Genomic DNA, 24,868 nt, shown 5'->3' with positions numbered 1-24,868 from the left:
CTGCAGTGGAAAAGCCCTTTAGAACATGTGTATTTGTTGTGCTCTCTCTGCTATAAAACATGACAGGAAACCCTCCACACTGTGTTTATCAGTGTTGTATATAGTGTATCAGCATGTAGCATCAGTTGTTTGCTCCGTTTTTTATTTGTTATTTTCCTTCTTCTGGGTGGTGGTCAGAGAACATCGCCCACCTGGCAGAGAGCGCGCTGCGTTTCCTGGAGTTGGTTCAGGAAAACAACGTGAACACAGAGCAGGACCTGAGCGGCGAGGACGCGGAGGAAACGCTCCACCCCAACGAAAACTACGACTCAGGTACGGACACAAGCCGACGTTCCCGCCGTGGTTTGTTTTTAAAGTGTTGTTCTGTGTCGACATGAGGAACCTCTCTCTCTCTCTCTGTGTGACGTTCAGAGCTGCAGGCGCTGCACGAGATGGTGCAGCAGAAGGTGGTGACGCTGCTGAGCGACTCGGAGAACATCGTCAAACAGTCGCTGATGGAGAACGGCATCACGCGGCTCTGCGTCTTCTTCGGCCGGCAGAAGGCCAACGACGTGCTGCTGTCGCACATGATCACCTTCCTCAACGACAAGAACGACTGGCACCTGCGAGGAGCGTTCTTCGACAGCATCGTGGGTAAGAAACGCTCGTACGGCTCGGATGCGTCGGCTTTTAGAAAAAAAGCTACGACCGCCATTTTTATTTGAATGAATGTGTGTTTGTTTGGACGGTGGATTGTTCTGCAGGAAGCTGTTTAATCCTTTACCATCAGACCTGCAGGAAACAAGAAGAGACTTTTTAAATGATTCATTTTAAGTTGATTCATCCATCGTTCCATACCTCTTATCTGGGTCCAGGTTGCATTCATTTAATTAATTATACATGTACTGAATAAAATGTGATCTAATAATACATAATTCTAGTCCATATCGCCCGACTGTTTTCTGTCACACTGTCACGCTTTGGCCGGTATAATCCTGAAGCAGGAATTAAATAGTATTCTGTGTGGTATTAAAAGAGTCTTAAAAAGTCTTAAATTTAAGCTGCAGAAACCCTGAAGATCCTCCGTCGAAAAAAACTGGTTTCAGTTTCTCAAACTTGAATATTTGTTCATCTCTGTTGGTCTTCTGTGACAGAAAACTAAATATCTTTGGATTTTACACTGTTGGTCGGACAAAACAAGACATCTGAGGATGTCAGATGGATATTTTTTGCTGATTTGAAGATTAATCAAGAAAATAGTCAGTTTTGGATGAAAAGTTAGGACTGCTACAGCCAGTATGTTGAGTATTTTTTTTCTTAAATTGGACAGTTAAAAGTTTCTCTGAGGCTTTAAGATGCTTTTTGGATTCTCCACCGTATTTAAGAAACAAAACAGGTTTGATTTTTGACAAAAAGTAACTTCAGACTAATTCAGATCAGTTTCCACCACAGAAAGTACAAGAACACATAAAATACAGTTTGTGTTTTCTGTCATCTCACTTCCTCCCTGTTTGTCTTCTGGTGTTGTTGCGTTGAAGGCGTGGCGGCCTACGTGGGCTGGCAGAGCTCCTCCATCCTGAAGCCTCTCCTGCAGCAGGGCCTGAGCGACACCGAGGAGTTCGTCATCTATAAAGCTCTCAACGCTCTCACCTGCATGTGCCAGCTGGGCCTTCTGCAGAAACCTCACATCTACGAGTTCGTCGGTGACATCGGTAAGATCGACGGGGGCCGCAGCGTGACAGGGAACATGTCACATGATTCACGTTTCCTGCTCATGTCAACCAGTATTTATTAGTTATTAGCTGCGGCAGTCATGTGACTCTGGGGTCGACGGCGTCCGTCTGTCTGTTAGTTGCTTCGACACTTCTGTCCAGGGTGAAATGTGGAGCTGGAATCATTAAAACTTTCCAAGCAAGGCTCCAGTTTCTGCAAAGTGAAGACTTTTCTGTTTTATATGATCGTTAACTGAATATTTATGGTGTTTTGGACTGTTTGTTTAAACAAAACAAGACATTTGATGACTCACTTCGTACTTTGGGAGGTTTTAATGGACATTTTTTTCACTACTTTATGACATTTCATTGACCAAGTGAAATATCTTGAGATTTATCGGCTGAATAAATATAAAATTGTGCACAGACGTTTATGTTGCCCAGAGGAGAAATTCTAATGAGCGTCTACAGTGACACCAGCAGGTCAAAGGTCATTTCTACTCATCCGACACTCGAGTTCATGACAGAATACGTCTGAAAACTGCAGCTCTGTTACCTCGGCTTGGATAACTCAAAATGCTCAAAATAACATAATATGCCGATCTGTAGCTGGTGTAACGTTCACCATGCTCACCGTCACCATAGCAACAAGCAGTTATGTTCATAGTTGATTAATCTGACATCTAAGTTAAAGAAAAGCAGCAGATTTTTCACATTTGAGAAGTTAAAATGATGTGATGTTTGGTATTCTTACTTGAAAAATGAGAATTATCAAAATAGTCGCCAATTAACTTTCTGTTGATTGACTAATTGATCAATCGTTTCAGCTCCACCATAAACACAAGCACAGCTGAGGCTGATGGAGTTTTAACCTGATGATGGTGAAAAGTCAGAGGTTCACCAATCAATTACAATCGATCCTGAGGGGAACATGAATACCTGCACCAAGTTTCATGAAGATCCATCCAACCATCCAATACCTGCTGATCGCTGAGTCTGGAAAACATGAACATTTATAAAATGTTGTGCAGATTCATCAAATATTTATCAAGATGTTTCACTCTGGACCAAAGTGGTGAAGCAGTACCGTGAGATTAATATTAACTCTAAATATGTAATATGTAGCTGTGCTATGATGCTAAAATTGACTAGCTGATCTTAAACTATTGAGAAGAAATAACAATAACAAATAACAAACACCTCAGTTACAATAAATATTTAAGATTTAAATTTTCAGCATTTATTTCAGGGTTGTTGCATATGTGTCAAACTCGAGGCCCGCGGGCCAAATGTGGCCACGTCATTTTATTTGGAGAGAGAAAGAGGTCTGATCGTAAAAGATAAAAAAAAATAAGTCAAAAGCGGGCATCGACCGAAAACTACATTTCCCACAATGCATGCCGATTATGTTACCCATGAAGTGACGGTATCCCGCCACTAGACTGCAATGTATCCACATCAATGTGATTTTCCCAACAAGTGGAATTGAGAAATATAAATAAATAAAGACCCCGAAATGTCCAGAAAGAGAAAAACTGATGCAGAAGAAGACAGTTTCTGAGTACACCAAAAACAGCCTTCAAGAAAAACAACAAGTTGTCCAAGAACTAAAAGGCAAACTGCGACCGCAGCAGCCACAACCAAAAACAATGTGGTGTGTTAATAATAATAATAATAATAATAATAATAATAATAATATGTTATTTTTCTTTATTCTCTTGGATAGTATGATGGTTGATTGATGGAGTCATGTGGGTTTCATAACCTGACAAATTAAAAAGATTTATGTTATAATTACAAAGCAACAAGCAAACATATTTTTTTTACATCTATGCAAATATATATATATAATATTTGTAACTTGAATAAGTAATACATACAAGTTATTTAACATTAAGGAGTAGTTACATTTATTTAACATTACATTTAGTTACATTTAAAAGTTACATCTGGCCCTTTGAGGGCAACGATTATGCTGATGGGGCCCTCGGTGAACATGAGTCTGACACCTCTGATGTGTTGGATTATGTTGCATTTTATGATTTTATAATTAGAACTGTCTGTGTGGCTGCAGCTCCGTTCTTGTGTCACCCCAACCTGTGGATCCGTTATGGGGCGGTGGGCTTCATCACCGTGGTCGCGCAGCACCTCAACGTGGCCGACGTCTACTGCAAACTGATGCCCCACCTTAACCCCTTCATCACCCAGCCCATTATCCAGGTGAGTGTTCAACATCATCATCATCATTACAACACACCTTAACGAGTGTCTCACCAGTCAGCTGACCTCTCTCTGTGTCTCTCTCTTCAGATCGATAAGGAGCTGGTGCTGTTGAGCGTTCTGAAGGAGCCGGTGAGTCGCTCCATCTTCGACTACGCCCTGCGCTCCAAAGACATCGCCAGCCTCTTCCGACACCTGCTGCTTCGGCAGAAGAAGCGAGCGGGATCCATCCCAGAATGCCCCACTCCTGAAGACCCGGCCATCGCACAGCTCCTCAAGAAGCTGCTCTCACAGGTAGAGAAAATGCTAGATGATGTGACGTTAGATGTAAAGCTGAAGACAACAGAACAACTTACTGCATTTTCTGCAAACGCCTGCAGGTCTGAGTCCCAAGTAACCAAATTACTCAAAGAAACCAGGTTATGCAGGTGTTTACATGCACTGTGGTAAACTGGTTACTGTAAATCCATCATCACCGTATGCATACAGCATGCAGAAGATCAGTAACCAGATCTCTCCTCTATCCCCGAGCTTGTATTAATGACAGGAGATGCCAGGTTTCTCTAATCCCCTACCCCGATTATGGAAACCAGGTTTCTTGTTTACATGACAGTGGAGAAAGGAGACTGTAACCTGGTTACTTACATGCATAAAAGCACTGAATGAGCTGCATTTAAAGAAATTTCCAGTCAACTGTCTTTGTTTGTGGTGTTTGTAATGTTAGTTTTATTTGCAGAATCCAACAAAGCTGCAGTGCACACTTCACTGTGATTGATTCAATCTGAGCCGATCATGCTGTGAAGTCATTTTACTGTATTTTATCACTGATAGTTGTATTTCAGGTCAGTTTGATGATTATCTTGATACCGTTTACTGTCATTTTTGCCACAATAATTAAATCCACACATCACCTACTCACAGGTCAGAGATTAATGATGACTTTATTATGAATGATAGAGAGTTGAACTCTGGGGAATTTGTTGTGTTCAGTAATGATCAGTGATACTGTCTGTGGTCTGAGGTGACTTCAAACTTTCAACAAGAGAGGGCAGCGAAACACAGCTTTTCAGTCTGATGTTGAAGTTATCATCCCACACACACACACATACACACACATTTCCAGTAATGCGGTACCACAGATTTCCCATAATGTGGTCTGAACTTTGTTGTTTTGGTTTTGTGAGTTACCTTTAATGGCTCCATATGGCCTGATAAAAGGAGACAGGGGGGGAATGGGGTGGTGGTCTGTGTGTTGTTTAGTTTGTTGGGTGCATGCATGTCGCTTTCATTAATTAATTCTGCTTGTCATCAGCTCACAGGACTTTGAAGAACAGACTTAATTTACTGTACTTGCCATTTATTTAACCCAGACATGTTTCCCCCAAATCCCCAGATACCCTTCAAAGTCTCTGTTGTTGTTTTGAAACTCAACTATGAACTTTGTTCAGTTGAAAAACTGTGAATAAATCCAGAATCTTGTTGGGCTGTTTTGCATTAAGAAAAAGAAAGTTAGAATTATTATTATTTTGGTAATTTTTTTATGTAGTGGGAAGTGGGGGGGGGGAGTAGTCCTGTTCATTTTCTCATGATGGATATAAAACTCTCTTGGGTGAATTATCAGTACAAAAGATGAACAGTTATGTTAGAAAAGATCTGGTTCTATGATAAAAAAGGTCAAAGCAACAAGACAGCTCACTGCGAACGGCCCCCGGCTACTGGTCAGTCCTCCGCTCTGTTGCTGCCTTTTGATACGGTTAACCATCAAATCCTCCCCTCCACGCTCATTGAGCTCGGTATCTCAGGATCTGCCCTCTGCTAGTTCATGCTCCACCTCTCAGGGAGATCGTTTAGAGCATTTTGGAGAGGGGAGAGGTGTCCAAAACCGCACAGTTTATCCACAGGGGTTCCTCAAGGGTCAGTGCTTGGTCCCCTTCTCTTCTGAATATACATCATCTCACTTGGTGCAATCACCTGCTCCCATGGTGCTGATGATATCCAGCTCGGATGCATGGATGAAAGAACGCCACCTTCAACTTAACCTCCCCCAGACTGAGCTACTTGTCGTCCCAGCTGGTCCCTCTATACAACAAAACATCAGCATCCAGCTGGAATCAACCCAACTCATGCCCCCCAAAGTCTGCCTGAAACTAGGGTGTCATAATCGATGACGAGCTAGCCTTTAAGGTTAATGTGGCTTTGATTGCTCGGTTGTGTCGATTTGCCCTGTACAACATCAAGAAGATCAGACCCTACCTGTCTGAGCATGTAGCACAACTCCTGGTACAGACTCTCGTAATATCACGCATCGACTACTGTAACTTCTTACTGGCAGGCCTCCCCGCATGTACGTTCAAACCTCTGCAGATGATCCAGAACACGGTGGCACATCTGGTCTTCAACCAACCCAGAACAGCACATGTCACCCAGCTGTTCATATCCCTCCACTGGCTCCCAGTTGCTGCCAGCTTACAAAACAGCAACTAAAACAACTCCCACCTACCTGAACTCCCTCATTCAGGTCTACACTCCCTCCCGCTCACTACGCTCTTCCAATGAAATGAGGTACCACCACCTCAACAGGGCCGTAAGTCGCTAGCTAGACTCTTCTCCTCTGTAGTTCCTCAGTGGTGGAACGAGTTACCAAACTCTATTTGATCTGCATTGTCCCTCTCGATCTTTAAGAGAACGCTAAAGACCCAGCTCTTTTGTGAACCCCTCCACACCTGATGAACTGAAAAAAAACAAAAATCCGCTTCTGGGCATTTCATACGTTGCCTCTGTGCACTGCCTGTTGGCACCTATGTCTTATTGGACTTGAACTAAGCTTTATGGCGCTTACTGGCGTTGTTCTCTCCTGACTAGATCCCTGCTCGTGTTGTATTAACTGTCAAGATGTACGTCGATGTCGGATGAAATTGTAACACTGTCGCTCCCAGGGTGCATTCCGGCAAGAAACATTGAATCAGCAAGCTTCGTTGACTTCGTTGAAATTTATACCGCTCATATTTGGCTTCTTCTCCCCACCAGCTGCAGCAGAAGCTCGTGCTTTTTGTGGTATTCAGAGCCGTCTACCACGCCAAACTGACAGATAAATTATGATTTCTCAGAAAGAAAGTTAAAATAGCCATCATGATAACAAGTCCCGTTATATAAAAGAGAATAGAGGGCTGTTAAGATGCAAAATAATCTTTTTTTTTTTTCCACATGCAAAAAGTGACACAGTAAAAAAAGAATGTGACAAGTGAACGTTGGACGTTGGTCGTCGAAATGGATTCTTTTGCATCTTAAGAACCTCTTTGAGGGAATCGGGTTGGTGAAATGTTTTTCATCACACCTCACATAAACAAAAGGGAGCGTGGGAGATTGTGTGGAAACATACACGCCAATCATTCCCAGATTTTCCGGTCATGTGAAAGGTATTGCTAATTTTTTGGGGGATCACTACATTTTGGGAGAACATATATATGAAATCCATTTTAGGTCATGAAATTCCCTAAGGACGGTGAGATATTGTGTCTTGGATTGATAGCAGGAGAAGTTGTGTTAAGGGGACATAACATGCTTTTTATGAATTTCTGTCAATTAGATACTTTTATAATGTCAGATGTTGGATGTTAAACATGGTCAAAGTGCCAAAACTTGAGGAAGTCAGGGCTTCAACCTGCTTAAATGCTTCATTTGTAAAGTTACCTCGACTTTTCTCATCGAACTGATGTCAGATTGTTCGCACATCCTCCCAGAAAAAGGCCGTTCATTCTATAGCCTCGGTCGCTAAGGTGGTTGCTAAGGTGTTTCCATGTGTTGTTCACGTTGTTTACTCTCATATTTCAGATCTGATTCAGCTCCAACATGTACAGACGGATTTGAGGAGTTGACATTTGACCAATCAGAACAGAGCGTTTCAGACAGAGGCTGAACTGAGGGGCTGCATAAAGGACCAGTAGAAGATAAATAAGGAGTTTTTAACTGGAAATCATGCAAAGATATTCCAGTAGAGCCCCAGAATATAAATAGAGAGCTGGAAATGTGCATGTTATGTCTTCTTTAAGAAGTGACTTGTATCTGTAAAATTGTACTGGTTGCCTGCAAAAAAAGAGATAAAGTGAGACATTTTCCAACAATGAGACATATGGGAAAGTGAATCTCTGGAGTCTTTTTTCTCAGGGAGGAGAGCACACATGAAAGGGAGTTAAGGAAGGAGGAACATAACATATAAAACAAACTGACAAGCTAAATCATCCTGACCACAACCTTATCTCTGTTTAAAATAAAAAAAAACTTAACACAGGTTTAAACCATGCAGTCACAGACTCAGACTCCCACAGACATTTTTCTTCAGCTTCCCCTTGATCAAAATGAAAGCCTCTGAGTAACCTTGAAAGCTCCATCATAACGAAACCACCAGGGCCGCCTGTAACAAGATTCCCAAATCCTGAAGGCACTTCCACAGAACTCTGAATATGTAGTGCAGTAGTTTTCGTTCCATCTGAAGTTCAGAGCAGTCCCCATGCAGCCAGATTCAGTGTGTGGAGCGCTGCAGTTTTTTTTGTCTTAATGTTCTTAGGAAAAACCACATTTCTATGAAACATTGTGCAAACACATGGATGACTTTTATAGATCGGGGCCAGATGCATAAAACATATCAAATTTATTAGGCCATGTGCACACATGGTTCTGTTTTCTAAATCTCACTCATGGGGGAACTGGGCACACGAGCCTCACTTTCATTCCCACAATGAGTCATAAGTGAATGAATGGATGAAGACACGTCCTTAACAAGCTGTTATTATATCAGTTCACTGCCTGCTCCACCTGTCTGTACAAACAGGAAAGAAGAAGTGGAGTTTCACAGAGTGTGTCGCACCATTGAAGTTCTCCAACAGCCAGAAGAGTTATTACGTGCAACTGTTTGACACAGCTGTGCAGCCGTTTATAGCCACCATGTCATTAATGCATCACACGGACTGTAAAACATGGTCAGCAGTGATATATCCGAAATTTAACATATCCAAACAGACTTTACAAGGTGTGTCTCAACTAAAGATAAAAAAAAAGAATATTGGCAGCAAAATAAGATGTTGTCTCCTATGTAAATTAAAAGAATGATAAAAATAGATCACAAAAAAAAAGATTGATCAATATTACGTTTGTAAATGCCCCTTTGATTGGAATTTTACAAATCTGTGCGTAAATGCAAAAATCACACAGTCAGTGCAGTTAACCAAAACAAACGTGTGTATTCTTGTGTGTGGCATTAATAACTAACTAAAGTATGTGAGCGTGTACGAGGTGAGATACACTAGAATTATTGCTGAAATGGTGTCGGTCCAATATAATCATATAAACGGCTTTCAGTTCAGCCTCTGTCTGAAACAGGCCGTATAAGGCCCCCCCTCCTGATGAGCCCACTCTGTTCTGATTGGTCAGCTTCTGGAGGCTACGTCAACAAACCATGAAACAAACTGTAGTAGCAGGATTTCACTATTTTTTTTTTTCTTGTTCTTTACTCAAATTGTCAAATACATTCAAACATGTTCGAACCAAAAATCAGATCCAAAATATGAGAGGACAGTGTGAACAACACTTGGTACGACCTTAGCAACGACCTTAGCAACCGATGCTTACATCAGTCAGCAAGGTAGAAAAAACAGTTGCAAACGAAGTGTTCAAGGCACGTTGAAGCCCTGACTTTTGACTTGCAGGCAGCATTTCTGAATACGTTCACCTCAAGTTTTGGAACTTGGATCATTTTGAACATCCGACATCAGAACAGGAACAGAAAACCAGAAAACCAGATGATGTTCTCTTTTAAATAATTCTGCAGCTTTGGTTTACTTCAAAGCTCATTTGCTTATATTTAACCCCGTGAAACATCTTCTTGAGAGTTACAGTATCACATTTCTCTCTCTGTGTTATTGCAGTGAAATAAAAACACAGATCATGTAATGTGACTGTTAAACACACAAAGCGTTGTTAGTGTAGGCTGAACCTCACATGCTGTCGGCCAAACTCACTATGTTCAAAACTATATCTGTGAACTGCTTTGACCCTGAATCTTGTTGAAAAACACAAATCAATCTTTTAGTTTCCGGTCATGTTGCGGTCGCCTCCGTCTGGAGCCAGACGGCCTCGTTCACTCGTTCTTGTTTCCTGTCCTGCGCTGTTCAGGGGATGACCGAGGCGGAGGAGGACAAGCTGCTGGCGCTCAAAGACTTCATGCTGAAATCCAACAAGGCCAAAGCCAACATGGGCGAGCAGAGTCACCTGGGAGAGGCGACCCACACCGGCGTCATCGACCTGGCGACGCTCGGCATCACCGGCCGCCAGGTCGACCTGGTCAAACCCAAAGCCGAGGCCGAGGATAAGAGAGGTAATCAGCAGTCTTTATTTGGGTTAATAGTTCGTAAGACTTTTGTCAGTGTTGCAGAGAAACTATAGACTATTCATTCATCAATTAAGTTGATTAACAGAACTTTAATTGATGACAAAAACACTGGTGAATTTCATCCTCTGCATTTGTTTCTTGCTTTCCTTCATTTCCTGACTATACATTGTCTGATCTTTTAATCATTTTTTGACTCATTACGTTACCTTCTGGCAATGTCAGATAGGAATTTATCGTTATTTTTTAAAGCGTTGGTTCACCTAAATTTCAAATAACTGATTTTTTTTTTCATTGGCCTTTAGCCAATTAATTTTAAAAAAAAATCAGTAAAACAGTCAAGTTCAAGTTTATTTGTCACTCAACCACACATGAGTTCACACATATAGTAGATGAAAACGTCGTCTCTACAGGGTCCAGTGCAAGTAAACATACATATGAGCAAAAAAGAACACACAATAAATATATATCTATATATATATAATACACAACTCTGCGTCCCTGGATAGTAAAATAACCTAAAACACTGTAGATTAAAAAAAAAAACAAACTTAGAAGGCAGGTACTTGTTTTATGTTTAAAGTGTGTGTGTGTGTGTGTGTGTGTGTGTGTGTGTGTGTGTGTTGCCAAGGTGTGTAAGACACAGGGTGAAAGTCAGTAATGTACTTGTGAACATGAATAAACCAGTTTGAAATGAAAACAACCAATAGAAATGATGACCAAACTACAAACATAAAACTTCAAGTTCTAACAAACAGTTGACAGATCTCCTGTCAGGTCTTGGTCCACTAGAAGCGCTCTGGAGCAATCAGTCTGTGACTGAGTTTCTCTTTTTGTCATGCTGTTCCTCTGATGGACAGTCGGTGGCGGTACCGTGTCATCAAAGGCAGTGAAGAAGAAGAATGCAAGCCATCAAACATGGATGTGAAGAACACAGCATTTAAAACATTCTGCTACTTTTTGAAGAGCAGAAATGCTTTTATCATGTTTGTTAACACACTTTGTGTTTTGATGAGAAACACTGAGTGTAAACAGAAATTTGTTTACAAAAAAACCCTGCACAGAGCAGCTGAAAGTTTATGGGTTTGAAAAAGTGCAACAACCTCAATTACAAATAAAGAAATAAATAAAAGCTTTAAACACGCTCCTGTCAGCACAAAGTCAGTCAGCCAGAAACAGAATGGTTCCCACCCAGAGGGTTTAATAAGGACCTGAGATCTAGAGACAGGAACCCAGAAAGTCATCTGAGGTCATGCAGAAACCGAAACTATCAGCCTTATATAACCACAGAGTTTTGTTTCCATTTTGTCTCCAAATTAGTTTTCAGTTGGTGTTTCAGTTATAAATAGATCCATCAAAGGGAGATTTGTTGTTTGTTGTTGTTGTTGTTGTTTTTAACTTGTAAACAGTGTATTGTCTTGGTAACAGTAGATGTCATCTGTTTGAAACTGTGAAGCTAAACATTTAAAGTTAAACAAACAGAAGCATAAGAAAGTCATTCTGGACCTCAGGAATAATATGTGTGAAAAGATCATCTCAACTCAAAGGTCCAGCTTTAAGAAGCTTTCGCCTGCATTTAAAGGTCTTCATCAGCATGAAACTGTGATTACATGAAAGCAGCATCTCAGTTTGAAGTTTTAACAGCATCAAAAATCAAAGAGGATCCTCCGACACAGAGCAGAGCATCTGTCAGTGAGGAGGAAGAGGAGGATGAAGAGAGGGAAGCCATCATGACAGCACATGTGACAGCTCGTTGACTGGGATGACAATCCAGTGTGAGTCCGGGAGGCCCTGCCTTATTTAAAGAAGAGAAATCTGGGTCTTCACTATCAAACACAGGTTTGTGGAAGTGTGTCATGGCTCAAACAAAGGAGATTTCTGAGGACCATAGAAGAAGAGTTATTGATGCTCACAAGGCTGGAAAAGGTTACAAAACCATTTCTAAAGAGTTTGGACTCCATCAGTCGACTGTCAGGCAGATTGTGTACAAATCGAAGACATCCAACACCATTGTTACCCTCCCCAGGAGTGGTTGAACAACAAAGATCACACCAAGAGCAGGCGTGTAATACTCCAGGAGGTCACAAGGGACCCCAGGGTAACGTCTAGGAAACTAAAGGCCTCTCTTGCAGTGGCTCCAGTCAATGTTCATGAGTCCACCATCAGGAGAACATTGAACATCAATGGTGTGTGTGGCAGAGTTACAAGGAAGAAAAGACACTTCTCTCCAAACAGAACATAGCTGTTGTCTACATTTTGCTCAAAATAGCCAAAATTAAACCTTTTGGCTTGAATGAGAAGCGTTCTGTTTGGCGATGAGCAAACACTGCATTCCAGCATTAGAACCTTCCTTACCTCATCTGTGAAACATGGTGGTGGTGGTGGTAACATGGTTTGGGCTGCTTTGCTGCCTCTGAACCAGTACAGCTTGCAATCATTGAAGGAGCTGTGAGTTCTGAGTTGTACCAGCAAACTCTATAAGAAAATGTTGAGGTAGGAACGGGGATAAAATTCCTCCAAGCTGATGTGCACAGCTGATTAACAGTTATTGCTGCAAAAGATCACACCAGTTACTGAAAGCATACTTTTGCCTCCCACAATTATGTAAGATTTAATTATTTTCCTCAATAAATAAATGAAAAAGTTGTTTGTTTTTTTGTCTCATTTGTTTTATTGGATCCACTTTATCTAGTATTAGGACTTGTGTGAATATCTGATTACGGTTTTAGGTCATATTTACGCACAAACTTTCAAGCAGCACTGTACAACCACAAGTTTCCACTCGACTGAAGTCCTGCACTCAGACTCAGCTGTCATCACATGACACGAAGAAGACTGTGAGATGCAGCTGAAATCTCAGCTACTCAGCAGACCTTTTAGTTGAGATTGTTAAGTCAGCAAACTGCTGTTTATCAAATGTGGTTCATGCGTTCCTTTGTGCTAACAGCAAGTATAGCTTATATTGTGTTGTACAGTTTTTATTACTATTTTATCTCATGACATGCACTTTATCTTCTTGTTGACGGCTACATGGTTACTTTTATCTTGCTTGTCTGTCTTTGCTGCTGTGACGCCAGGAATTTCCTCCCTCGGGAGATCAATGAAAGTGTCATCTTATCTTATCTTAAATACAAACTAGTTTAAACCAGAGTCGATCTGCCTCCTCTCTCTGTTTCATATTAAAATTTTGTTTTTATTCATTTCAGAGTCCATCGCTGCAGCATCTGGTACACTGTTTTCATGTGATTTAGTTTGAAGTGATTTGCACGCTTGCTGTGAAAGTAACAAACTGTTCAAGGTCCCATGAAATTAAAAATTCTTCCTCCGTGTTTTGACCTCATGCTTCCGCCACAGTGGCCCACTATCTTATTGCATGATGATAAAATCCTGTCAACAAACGCATTTTTGCATATTTTAAAATTGGAATTTGTTTTATTTTGCACTCGTGCTTTAAAGCTGCAGGTCTTCATACATGAAGCTTCAAACTGCAGTAGATTGATGATGGCAAAGCTGTTTCATGGGACCTTTTAATGTCTAACATGTCCCATAACTTTAACCCGCAGAGTCTGAAAGACAATGCTACAAACTACTGAGTCAACTTTACTAAAGTATCTAATCTGTTTGTGTGTCAGCGCTAACAGTTGCGTCCTCACGGTGTGTGGGTTTGTTTTCTGAATCCTCTAACTGAGATGTGACGTTAAAATGTTATCGGACTTAAGATTCAAATGATCTCAGTTCATTTCTGTATTTATTATTGATTGTTATTTTGCCTTGTAACTTTTGCTTTCTTTTCAGTGTTTGAATCATTCGATTGCTTTTGTTTTCTTTTCTTGTTTCTTTTATTTTCTTTTGTTTCTTTTTTTTTTGGCGTCTCTCTTATTAAGGGACGGCTTCTCAGTTTTTCCAAATCTGTGTTAAAACAATATTCAGGGGCCCAAACAAATATTGAAACAGGTTTTCCTTGCTGTTATCATTCCTCCTCTTCATACTAGCCAATAAACTAAATATATGGCACGTCGGGCCTTCAGAGCTTTGAAAATATCTTATTCTCATGCTGCTGGCTCTACTTTAATACAACTTAATACTCAGGTCTGTCTTGCAAAAAGGATCTTGATCTCAATGAGATTACTTAGGATGTAAAATTTGTAATGAGTGTGACACAGTAAGAAAGGTCATGGGGTCATTAAAACCAATCGGAATTGTCCACGAGGCAGAGTAAAAGTAAAACTTGTTGACGTCCGTCCAGCAGTTGCTCAGGATCACAGTGATTGATGATCAGACTGATCATCAATCACCATCATTAGGCCCCTCTGTTATTAGGTTGTCCTCCTCTAATGAAAGTCTTTGTAGGATTGATATATTACCTTTCAATAAACAATCAGCTGCACTGTAAGATCACCACACAGGAACATCATTCGATAATTTTACTTATTATTATTCTTTCCTTCCTGAACTACGAGTGGCTGTTCAGGTTCCTCTTTATCTGTTAGAAATCATAATTGAAATATAAGTTAATTCATTTTCCTGCCAATTCTGAATTGTATCTTCCAAATATTTGAATTAATTAAATCAACAGATATGTTTGATTCAATGGGACCTCAACAGACTAAAATTCATGCGTTTTTGGATTTTTCTTTAAATAGCACTTTTTTTGCAAAAACAAAGACCAGAACTGAAACTATGAATCAATTCATCAATCAGCAAAAAATTAATCTGCAACAATTGATAATTTGAAGGTTGATAATTTATTAATTGTATTTTTTTAAAGCAATAATTTAAACAGTTCACTGGTTCCAGCCTTTGAAATGAGGGAGTTTGACTATATACACAGATATCACAGATTAAACAAGTAATCAGGAAACTAATATGCAGATTAATCAACAGTGATAATAAAGACTCAGTGTTGTGTCCAGAGCCTCTGGTTCTTCTGTTTTCTTGTTAGCGAGACATTTAAAGGCAGTATGTATTGTTAAAGCTCCTATAGAAACAAGACAGATTAGTCATCATTTGTATCTCCACTTGGTTCATGTGTTAATCTCAGATAACGTCTTTTGTGGAGCCTTTGAATTCACGCTCTGTGTATCTCCATGAACCAAATTACTACTAACTCTGTGTTCCAGATGTCTGAGGTAATTACTGCCGTCTGCCGTTTTGCCAAGCAATTTGAAAGAAAAAGAGCCCGGGGGGAAACTCCTCTAATCACTCACATTAATCACTTTATCTTTGTGTTCTCCAAATATCTGACAGTCTTCAGATTAACTGCCCACTGCAAAACATGTTGAGTCCTGAAACTGAATTTTTTGTTGAGGTGTGTTAGCTTCAAGTATTTCAAGAGGAGTTCCTTTTATTTCTTACATTTTGCTCAAACACACAAAGACAATCTAACTGTATAATTCTTTATTTGGATTCCCATCAGCTTCCACAAAGTGGTTCCTGGAGTCCACACAACAACAGCAACAATAAAACAAATAACAATTTAAAATCACATTAATCAGTAAAATATAACAATAACTCAACATATGTAAATGCAGACAATACAAACTTACCTTAAAAACTAAATTGTCAAAATAAATAACTGTAAGAAAGTAGAAATAATCAAAAAAGTATCCAAACAGCAACAATTAAAAGTAATAACTAATGTGAGATTCGTCAATTTTTATTGTAAAGGAAATTTTTTAGCACAGTTTTTATTGTGCTTTTAACAGTAAACTCTGAAAACACAACTCTCTACTATAAAATGTAAAATTTTAAATTTATAATAAACAATATATGTCAAACAATACAAATATATAATATACACAGATATTTAAATTCATACTAACAGAGAAAAAGAAAATGGCAATGAATTTTAAAATTGTAAAAAATAATAAAAAATGAAAGTAAATAAATAAAAAGGGTCTATATCCTTTGTCAGTAAATACATAGGTGTATCTATAGAGGGTCTGTCTGTATTCTGTGTCTATAATTAAGAGGAATTAACAAAAATATATGTGTAATTAGTAGTAAAGATGGTAATAATGACACTTTATTAATATTTCAGTTTCTGGTCTAGTTAAAGTGATTTATTAAAAGTGACCAAATTTTTATGGAATTTACCCTCCTGTGGTTTTTTTAAAATCTAAATGCATCATGACTTCTCCCAGAAAATCTGCATTTCTAACAACATATGGTAAATCATTAAAATAACAATTTAAAATAAAAGTGGACCCAGTCAACTACCCTGTGGAACACCGCAAGATATTTTTTTCCCGTCAGAAAAACTGCCATTGAAAAATACTCTTCAATCACTTTAATCCCCCCAAAAACTTTGACTATGGTTGTGCTTTTAACAAAAAACTTTTTCAGTACAGCCTTAAACAGTTTATTTTGTCTCTTCTTTTTATAATGGAGAAAACATTTTTCAGTACATTCTTGATTCCAGAAAATTAATTCCAGTGCGATCATAACCAGCCGTGAAATTCCCAGCATCTGTTCAGCACATGGTGGTGTAACATGTTTTTTAGAATTTAGAAAAATTTAGACTTTTTTTTTTAATCGTGGCATAAGAAAGGTCTAACATCCCGTTTTTATTTACCTGTTGTGTTTTTTTTTCCTACAGCGAGGAAGCACACAAAGCAGGACTCCACCATGAACGAGGAGTGGAAGAGCATGTTTGGATCCCAGGAGCCGTCTTCTGCCCAGCCCATCACGGTAATCCCTCCATTCTGCTGTGTCAGCTGCAGGTGTGGTTTAGGTTTACTTAATGTTTACAGTGCTCAGGTATGTCTGGGCCTGGACCTGTATCGCCAGAGGCAGATTCACACCAACACTGTTTTTACCCTAAATGTGTTAAATTAGTTTGTTTTCACATGTTCTGAGCAATTTTCTTCAGGGTTGTCTCGAGAGTGTGAGATACTCCTCTCAAAAAGCCTAAATTCTCTCAAAAGCTGGTAAATTAAAGTTTTTTTAAAAAGTAGAAAAGGGGTGCAACTAAAGATTATTTTATCATTGATTAATCTTACTTTCTTGATTCATCATTTTGGCTATAAAATGTCAGAAACTAGTAAGAAAACGACCGTTATAAAGGAGATGTGTCGGTTGTCTTACTATCGTAAAAGACAAAGAAAAACATGAAATTCTGTCATTTGAGAAGCTGGACCCAGCTCATGTTTGGCATCTTTGCTTGAAAATTGACTAAAACAATCAATCAATTATTAAAATAGTTGCTGGTTATTTTTCTGTTGATCAACTATTAATGATTAATTGAGGAATTAATCGTTGCAACTCTCATGTCCTCTATCAGCTGTTTAGTCCCAAAACCTAACAAATCATTAAAAGAGAAAAGTAAATACATTAAAATGAAGCAAAAATCAAACGAGGAAGAGTTTCTGTCTGATGTTTTGAGGGACTTTAGTGGAATATTTATTGAATTGTCAGAAAAAAGTGAAAGAGTGTTCAGATAACCTGACCGGCAGTCCAAAACCCCAAATTTAAATTTACTATCACAGAAGATACAGTAAGAAAACAGCAAATATTCACATTCAAAAAGCTGCTTGGACCCCTACAATAAAAAGAAGAAACTTCTCTACCCTTACAATGGATGCAGCAGTTATATAATTTCTTTGATTTACAGATGTTTAAAAGAAACAACTAGGAGGCTTTGAATCCAATTTTGAGACATTTCCATGTAAAATGTGCGACTAACACGTCTGTGAAACATGGAGGTAACTGTGAAGACCACAGCTGTGACTTTCCATCCATCCAAAGTGTTACTTCTCTCGAGGGAACTGACTGGACTGGTTTGCAGGTGGCTGATGGTCCGGGGAGTCAGATCAGGAAGAGCACCGCGGCCCCGTCAGTGCCTGTGTTGCAGTCAGTGGCGAGTGGCCCCGCCTACCAGCGGCGCCTCAACACCTGCAAGGCTGAGCTGCAGCAGTTGGTGCAGCAAAAGAGGGAGCAATGCAGCGCCGAGCGCATGGCCAAACAGATGATGGAGAGCGCCGAGTGGGAGAGTCGTCCTCCTCCGCCAGGTAACGTCAACATATACTGTAAACTGATCAACTCCAGGATGCAGACAGACAGGTGAGACTTCACACAGCTGTTAAATGTGTGTTTTCAGGTTGGCACCCCAAAGGGCTGCTGGTCGCCCACCTCCACGAACACAAAGCTGCCGTGAACCGCATCAGAGTCTCGGACGAACACTCCATCTTCGCCACGGCGTCCAACGACGGCACCGTCAAAGTCTGGGACAGTCAGAAGATGGAGGGAAAGACCACAACCACCAGGTGGGTCTTTAAAACTACACCGAGCATGCAGATCACACATGATGGCAGAGTCAAGTTTCATAAATGATTTGTCTCTTGCAAAGTTACATGCTCTCACATGGGCTGCAAGTATAGCATTTTTTTTTAAATTAAAAGGAGAGGAAGCAATCTCATGTTGCAAATTTGCTGAAACGGGCCCCGCCAGGATTGTTCTCTGTCAGACTTCCCTGAAGGGATGTCATCTTGTTAACACAGGGAGTATGATGTCATCATAACTGATTGAAACGATGAACAAAACCAGTTGCAGGTTGAATTGAACTAGAATTTCCCTTTTAAAGACACAAAGCGGAAACCAGAAGCAGATTATTTCCACTGTAACCAGGCAATTCATCATCACACTGACTCTGATCTACAGCAAGTTCACCTTCACATGTGTGTGTCAGACTTCATATGTGCATATGTTCAAGGAAACCAGAATAATTCACTTCAGATTTGGTGAAAATGTTGAAGGATTTGTACAACATTGGGTCAGAGTTTTTCCCGCAATTCTCCCACATTTGGAGTCCAGCTTCCGATTGTGAAACATTTCAGCAGCGACTGTGAGTCACTTTTTTTTCATTCATTCTCACATATTTATTTCTGGTCCGTTGCGTTTGATCTCTGTGCCTCCAGGTCGGTGTTGACTTATTCTCGTATCGGCGGCCATGTGAAGACGTTGACCTTCTGTCAGGGGTCACATTACTTGGCAGTGGCCTCAGACAACGGATCCATCCAGCTGCTTGCAGTCGAAGCCAATAAACCACCAAAATCCCCCAAAGTCCAGCCCTTCCAGACCAGGTGACCATAACACATCCACAGTTAAAACCTCTGTACCTGACGTCTGACCGGTGACTCGTCTCATTGTCTCTGGGTGTCTTCGGCTCCTCTCAGGTCTCTGGATCTCCAGGAAGACGGCTGTGCGGTTGACATCCACCATTTCAACTCGGGCGCTCAGTCCGTGCTGGCGTACGCCACCGTCAACGGCTCGCTGGTCGGATGGGACCTTCGCTCCAACTCCAACGCCTGGACGCTTCGTCACGACCTCCGCCTCGGACTCATCACCTCCTTCACCGTCGACATGCACCAGTGCTGGCTCTGTCTCGGTCTGTGTGTGATAGTAACAGATTAATAATAAAGTCTTTATGTTGTAGCAGCAGAGAAAACTCCTGTTATATATTTTTATTTTGGCAAATATGTCAGTATTTATTTAGAAAATATTAGAAAAACTGGTGAAAATCTGATAAAAAACTTGCATAAAAAAAAGGGCTGAAGGATATGTTCACAATTTTTCAAGTGTGTCTTAAAAGAACAGTCAGGATCCCAAATGAACAGTGAAACATGTTTTTCTTGCTGTAATCATTCCTCCTGTTCATAAGAAGATCCCTTCATAATGACCTTACAATTTGCTCTTTTTGTTACTCTACTCCCACCACAGCTCAACAGGGAAACACAAAGAGAAAAAAAGAAGAAAAAAAAGACTGTAAATGTTGCAGATATCCACTTGATATGACTCAGGCCGTATTCAGACCAAATCAGGCAGTGCGGGAAAGTCATCCCATTCATTTGAATGGCGGTGATGCGTTTCAGCCGTGGGTGTTTTTGGCCCCAGTGGCCCCACACTGGGCCTGCAGCCAGAGAGTTGAACCAGAGTCAACCTCTGGTGGAATACAACCCGACGCTGCTGCGGAGCTGTAAATTGCCATGAGGAGGGAGCACATGAAGACGTTACTAAGACGAGGGAGGACATTCCTCTTGGTTTGATAACGTTAAAAGTAAAGTAGACTTTGCTGTCGGCTTTCTGACTCATTTAAAAAAAGATGAGAGAGATTGAGAGAGAGCTGAGAGCACCAGTGAGTGAGCTGGAGGGTGAATGAAGACACACACACACACACATCAACTTTTAAATGACTGTGTGGACACACTGTGGATTTTGGCCTCCATCACTTCCATTAAAGCACATTTGAAGGATCTTTTAATATCCAGTATGAACAGGAGGAATGATTACAGCGAGGAAAACCTCTTTCACTGCTCATATGGACACCTGACTGCTGGTCTAACCGTTATTTATACTTGAATAGAAATTGGGGAATTTCTAGTTGAAGATTTGTAAAAACCGGGGATTCTCTAATTCATGAAATACATTGAAAATTATGGGATTCTGACTCTCATACATTAGAAATTTAGGAAGCTTCACTTTATGTGGTTCATGATGGAATTAAAATTTGTCATCATTTTAAACAAGTACAGTGGCAGGACATGTGTTACTGTGTTTTCCAAACAGCCATCCTTGTGTTTCCTCCTCAGGGACGAGCAGTGGCACCATGGCCTGCTGGGATATGCGGTTTCAGCTCCCCATCTCAAACCACTCCCACCCTGTACGAGCACGAATCAGACGGCTGCTAATGCATCCCCTCTACCAATCGTCTGTCATCGCTGGTGAGAGGACGAAGGCTGAATTATCTCACATTTCTCTCTGTCTGTCTGTCTGTCTGTATATTTAACATGTTGACATTTAAATATTATGTCCAAAGAACCTTACAATTGATGAAATCGGTAGTGTGTGATTCAGATTTTATTCCCAATAAGATGAAAAATTGGCCTAAAAATTCTTTGAAGGAACATACAAGAAAACTTTCAGGATTTTAAAAAAAGCAGCAGACTTTTGTAGGTTTTTACAAATAAGACACTACAGTGACACAGAAAACAGAGGACTTTGATAAGATATAAGTCAGATTCAGGTCATAGTTGTCCAATGGATTACAAAGGTTTAAAACATGACAGATAAAGGAGAAATCGGAAGAGGAAGGAAATTTTACATCACAGTTGGAGGAATGTGTAAAAGTAATTAAACAATAATGGAAAACTTAATTTACTTTATCCTGATGAGAATTCAGACAGCAGTACGTCATGTGGACAAATCATTATCATGTGTTCTGGGATTGTCCATTTTGCTCCCACAAGTATTGGAAAAAAATCAGGTAGATTATAGAAGAGGTACTGAAAATACAGATACCCAGATATTGTGTTTGGGTAGAACACCAACGGTAAATGTACTTGTTATTCATCTTTATCAACTGCAAGTGAGAAAAAAACACTGGAAACAAAGTGAAGAAGTTCAGCTGTGTTTGTGGACAGTCAGTAACATATCAACCTGACATCTGTGTGTCTGTGTGGATGTGTGTAGCCGTCCAGGGGAACAATGAAGTGTCGATGTGGGACATGGAGACCGGAGATCGTAAATTCACACTGTGGGCGAGTTCTGCACCTCCACTTTCTGAGATGCAGGTAGGTGTGTCAGTGATGAAATGTAACTAAATAACTATATTGTAACTAATAATCTATATTTCTATAACTCCTCAGTCTGATCTATACAGTGAGTAATGTGTTTGGCTCGTAGTGATGAACCTACAGAGAATTATCAGTGACTCTGCAGCTCCTCTCGGCTTTACGGAGCTTTATAGTGAGTTTCAGCTCATTGTTTATCTGTCCGGCTGCAACTTTACTGTTCTGGTTCACTCTCAGCGTCTCATAGCGTCGTTTTCAGAGACAAAGCTGTAAAAAGCTGCTGTACACTACCTGCTCAGTCCCAAATGGCAAACAGACACAGTTAGCTGTAGACTAGCTGGTGAACATAGTGGAGCATTTAGCAGCTAAAGAGCCAGATAATTCCCTCAGGAGTTGGTGGAGAACAAAAACAGAGCTAAAAGAGAGTGAATATTGGACTTACATTCACCAGGTGGACAGAAACACGACTCCACATGAATGATAATGTTGCTCCGTAACTGCTGGATGTGGAAATAAACAACTGTTTGCTAACAAGTTCAACATATCAGCTTAAAAGCAGAGTTGTGTTCACTACTTGTTTCTGTGTGTGTGTGTGTTTTTCAGCCGTCTCCTCACAGTGTTCATGGGATTTACTGCAGTCCTGCTGATGGGAATCCTCTGCTGCTTACAGCTGGCTCTGACATGAGGATCAGGTCTGAAACTAAACAGTTCCTAAATCCATGATTTATATAAAAATCAAGATTAAACATTAATACACAGATTATTTTCTTAAATCCGTGTTCCTACTTGTAAAAAAAACACTCGAGCTCTTAAAACAGTAACTGTGACTTATGTACCAGAATGAAGGGAGAAACAGTTCCAACTAATGAGTCCCTGATTGACAGGAACTCCTCGCAGCGTCAAAACATCTGCTGCTTAGTGAAATTCGGGGGAAATTCTCCTCACTGAATAAAAACAGATGAGAGTGAGATATGAATTTAAAAAAAAATCTACCGGCTGCCAAAAGCAGCAGATGAGGTCAGACAGCAGATACTGTATCATAACTCTTGAGCTGTATGAGAACAGTTAAATACATTTATTCTAGTAATAACAGTGTAATAAAGGTTGAGTATTGTTGTGGTTTTCAGGTTCTGGGACTTGGCGTATCCTGAGAGGTCGTACATCGTGGCGGGAGGAGCCAACGACTCACTGCACTGCCCGTCTGTCCTCTACAGCAGAAAGATCATCGAAGGAACTGAAGTCGTACAGGTACACAAACACTCTCACTGCTGCTCGATCGATCAATCAATCAATCAATCAAACATGAATGATCCTCACTGAATAACCTGTAAGAGTCAATATGTTAACTGAGTGTCTCAGAGTTTGAATCCTGGATGCTTTAAAGATGGAAAATGGCCTCAGACACAGAGATAACAGTTCAGATGAATGTATAGTTGTTCTTTAAGAGGTTCGGCCTCCTCAATAATATCACTACAAGTTAGAAAGAACTGTGATTTGGATGATTGTGTTTCCAGTTTTTTGACCTGTAACCTGAAGCTTCTCGTAATCTGAACCTCAGAGAACTTGTAGGGTGAAGGTTGGTCGGTTCTGTCTTGCCTTTCTGTTGTATTTTACATATCGGGAAGGTGGCTGTGAATAAGATAAGAACATAAACAGAGAGAGATTAGTGTAATTTAAACAGCTGTCTGTGGAGATTAAGCTTCACTAAATGTGCCAGAGGAGAGAGAGGAGGGCAGCGTGAGAGGAAAAGTCAGAGGACCGACAAAGTTGAGTAGAAGAGAGGTGGACTGACCAACACTGACATCTGGAGAGACATTCTCCTCGCTTTTCCAAAAAAAGATATTTGCCAGTAGATAACGACAGTAATTATTTTACTAGAATGATTCATCTGCTAAAATCATTACAAACAGCCGTCTAACAGCCGTTTGGTCTTGAGTAACAAACTTCAAAGATTACTGGTCTGATTTCCATGAAACCTGATGTGTATATTCATGAAATATTCCAGAACCCAGATTAGACTTTACTGTGTATTTCCTGTCAGGCGTCTCTGGGTCAGTGTGAGGTTAAAAACAAGTAAAAAAAACAACACTTCCTGTCACTGCAGGAGATCCACAGTAAACAGAAGAGCGGCGTGGTGGAGGACTCGCCTCGCCGCGGCCCAGAATCCCTCCCTGTCGGACACCATGACATTATCACTGACATCGCCACTTTCCAGACCACACAAGGCTTCATTGTCACCTCGTCCAGAGACGGCATCGTCAAGGTCTGGAAGTGAAGAAGAAGAAGAAGAGCGGAAACAACACACGGCGGTCTACGGCACAGAGGAATCAGATATATATCAGGCTTTGATACACACACAATACTTGTTAGAAGATCAGTTCATTGTTGGTTTGAAAATAATATGAAAATCACCAGAATTATGCTTTAATCGAGGCAACAGTTTATAAAACATTTTCCTCCGACACCTCGTGTTTGTCCCGCAGTCACATATTTAAAAAAATATTTTACAAGAACCAAATCTGATCATATAAAAAACCCCCCCAAAAAACATGATATCAAGTATTTCAGTTCTCAGTTTAATTCAAAGCCAACGAATATTCATATGAGTATTTGGTGAGATGTCATTACATAAAAAGTGAATAAATAACCAGCCTGACGCTGCACAAAGGCCCTGTTGACTTTAAAACTGACACATTCATGTCGTTTTTCTGAAACTCTTTATTTGCCGTTAAAAACTGTTTATCAGCTGTTCTTTTTTTTTTTTTTGAATAACACAAATGAATTCACTCTGTCTCTTTGTTTCTTTCAGTCTACAGCGGTAGATTTTGTACATAAGTTATTTTAAATCTGAATAATATAGTTTGATCAGAAACTTGTACAAAATATCAAATGAAGCATTTTTCTGTTGCAGAAATGTTACTAACTGCAGATGAACCATGTGAGCTGCTTGTTTAACGTTTGTCCATCTGCTCAATAAAATCTGCTGTTTTGACCAGCAGCAAAAATCA

General features: G+C 40.2%; 1 protein-coding gene across 3 annotated transcripts in view; it reads left to right on the top strand.

The window, feature by feature from the left end:
* Nucleotides 1–24,868, top strand: part of pik3r4 (phosphoinositide-3-kinase, regulatory subunit 4) — a 30,573-nt gene extending 5,705 nt beyond the window's left edge. For 2 of the 3 annotated variants that reach the window (XM_067600339.1, XM_067600340.1), the window contains 17 exons: nt 178–312; nt 412–633; nt 1,518–1,691; nt 3,766–3,911; nt 4,002–4,205; nt 10,080–10,281; nt 13,500–13,520; nt 16,892–16,983; nt 18,080–18,302; nt 18,392–18,557; nt 19,209–19,373; nt 19,467–19,678; nt 20,880–21,011; nt 21,760–21,860; nt 22,464–22,552; nt 22,988–23,108; nt 23,965–24,868. In XM_067600339.1, the coding sequence (XP_067456440.1) occupies nt 178–312; nt 412–633; nt 1,518–1,691; nt 3,766–3,911; nt 4,002–4,205; nt 10,080–10,281; nt 13,500–13,520; nt 16,892–16,983; nt 18,080–18,302; nt 18,392–18,557; nt 19,209–19,373; nt 19,467–19,678; nt 20,880–21,011; nt 21,760–21,860; nt 22,464–22,552; nt 22,988–23,108; nt 23,965–24,135 (2,576 nt within the window). In that variant the 3' untranslated portion in view covers nt 24,136–24,868. The remainder of the gene's footprint in view (nt 1–177; nt 313–411; nt 634–1,517; nt 1,692–3,765; nt 3,912–4,001; nt 4,206–10,079; nt 10,282–13,499; nt 13,521–16,891; nt 16,984–18,079; nt 18,303–18,391; nt 18,558–19,208; nt 19,374–19,466; nt 19,679–20,879; nt 21,012–21,759; nt 21,861–22,463; nt 22,553–22,987; nt 23,109–23,964) is intronic. The other variant, XM_067600341.1, reaches the window with a different exon arrangement.

Source organism: Thunnus thynnus, chromosome 10 (genome assembly GCF_963924715.1).
Source record: "Thunnus thynnus chromosome 10, fThuThy2.1, whole genome shotgun sequence".
Classification (NCBI taxonomy): Eukaryota; Metazoa; Chordata; class Actinopteri; order Scombriformes; family Scombridae; genus Thunnus; species Thunnus thynnus.
This window is presented reverse-complemented; position numbering and strand designations above follow the sequence as displayed.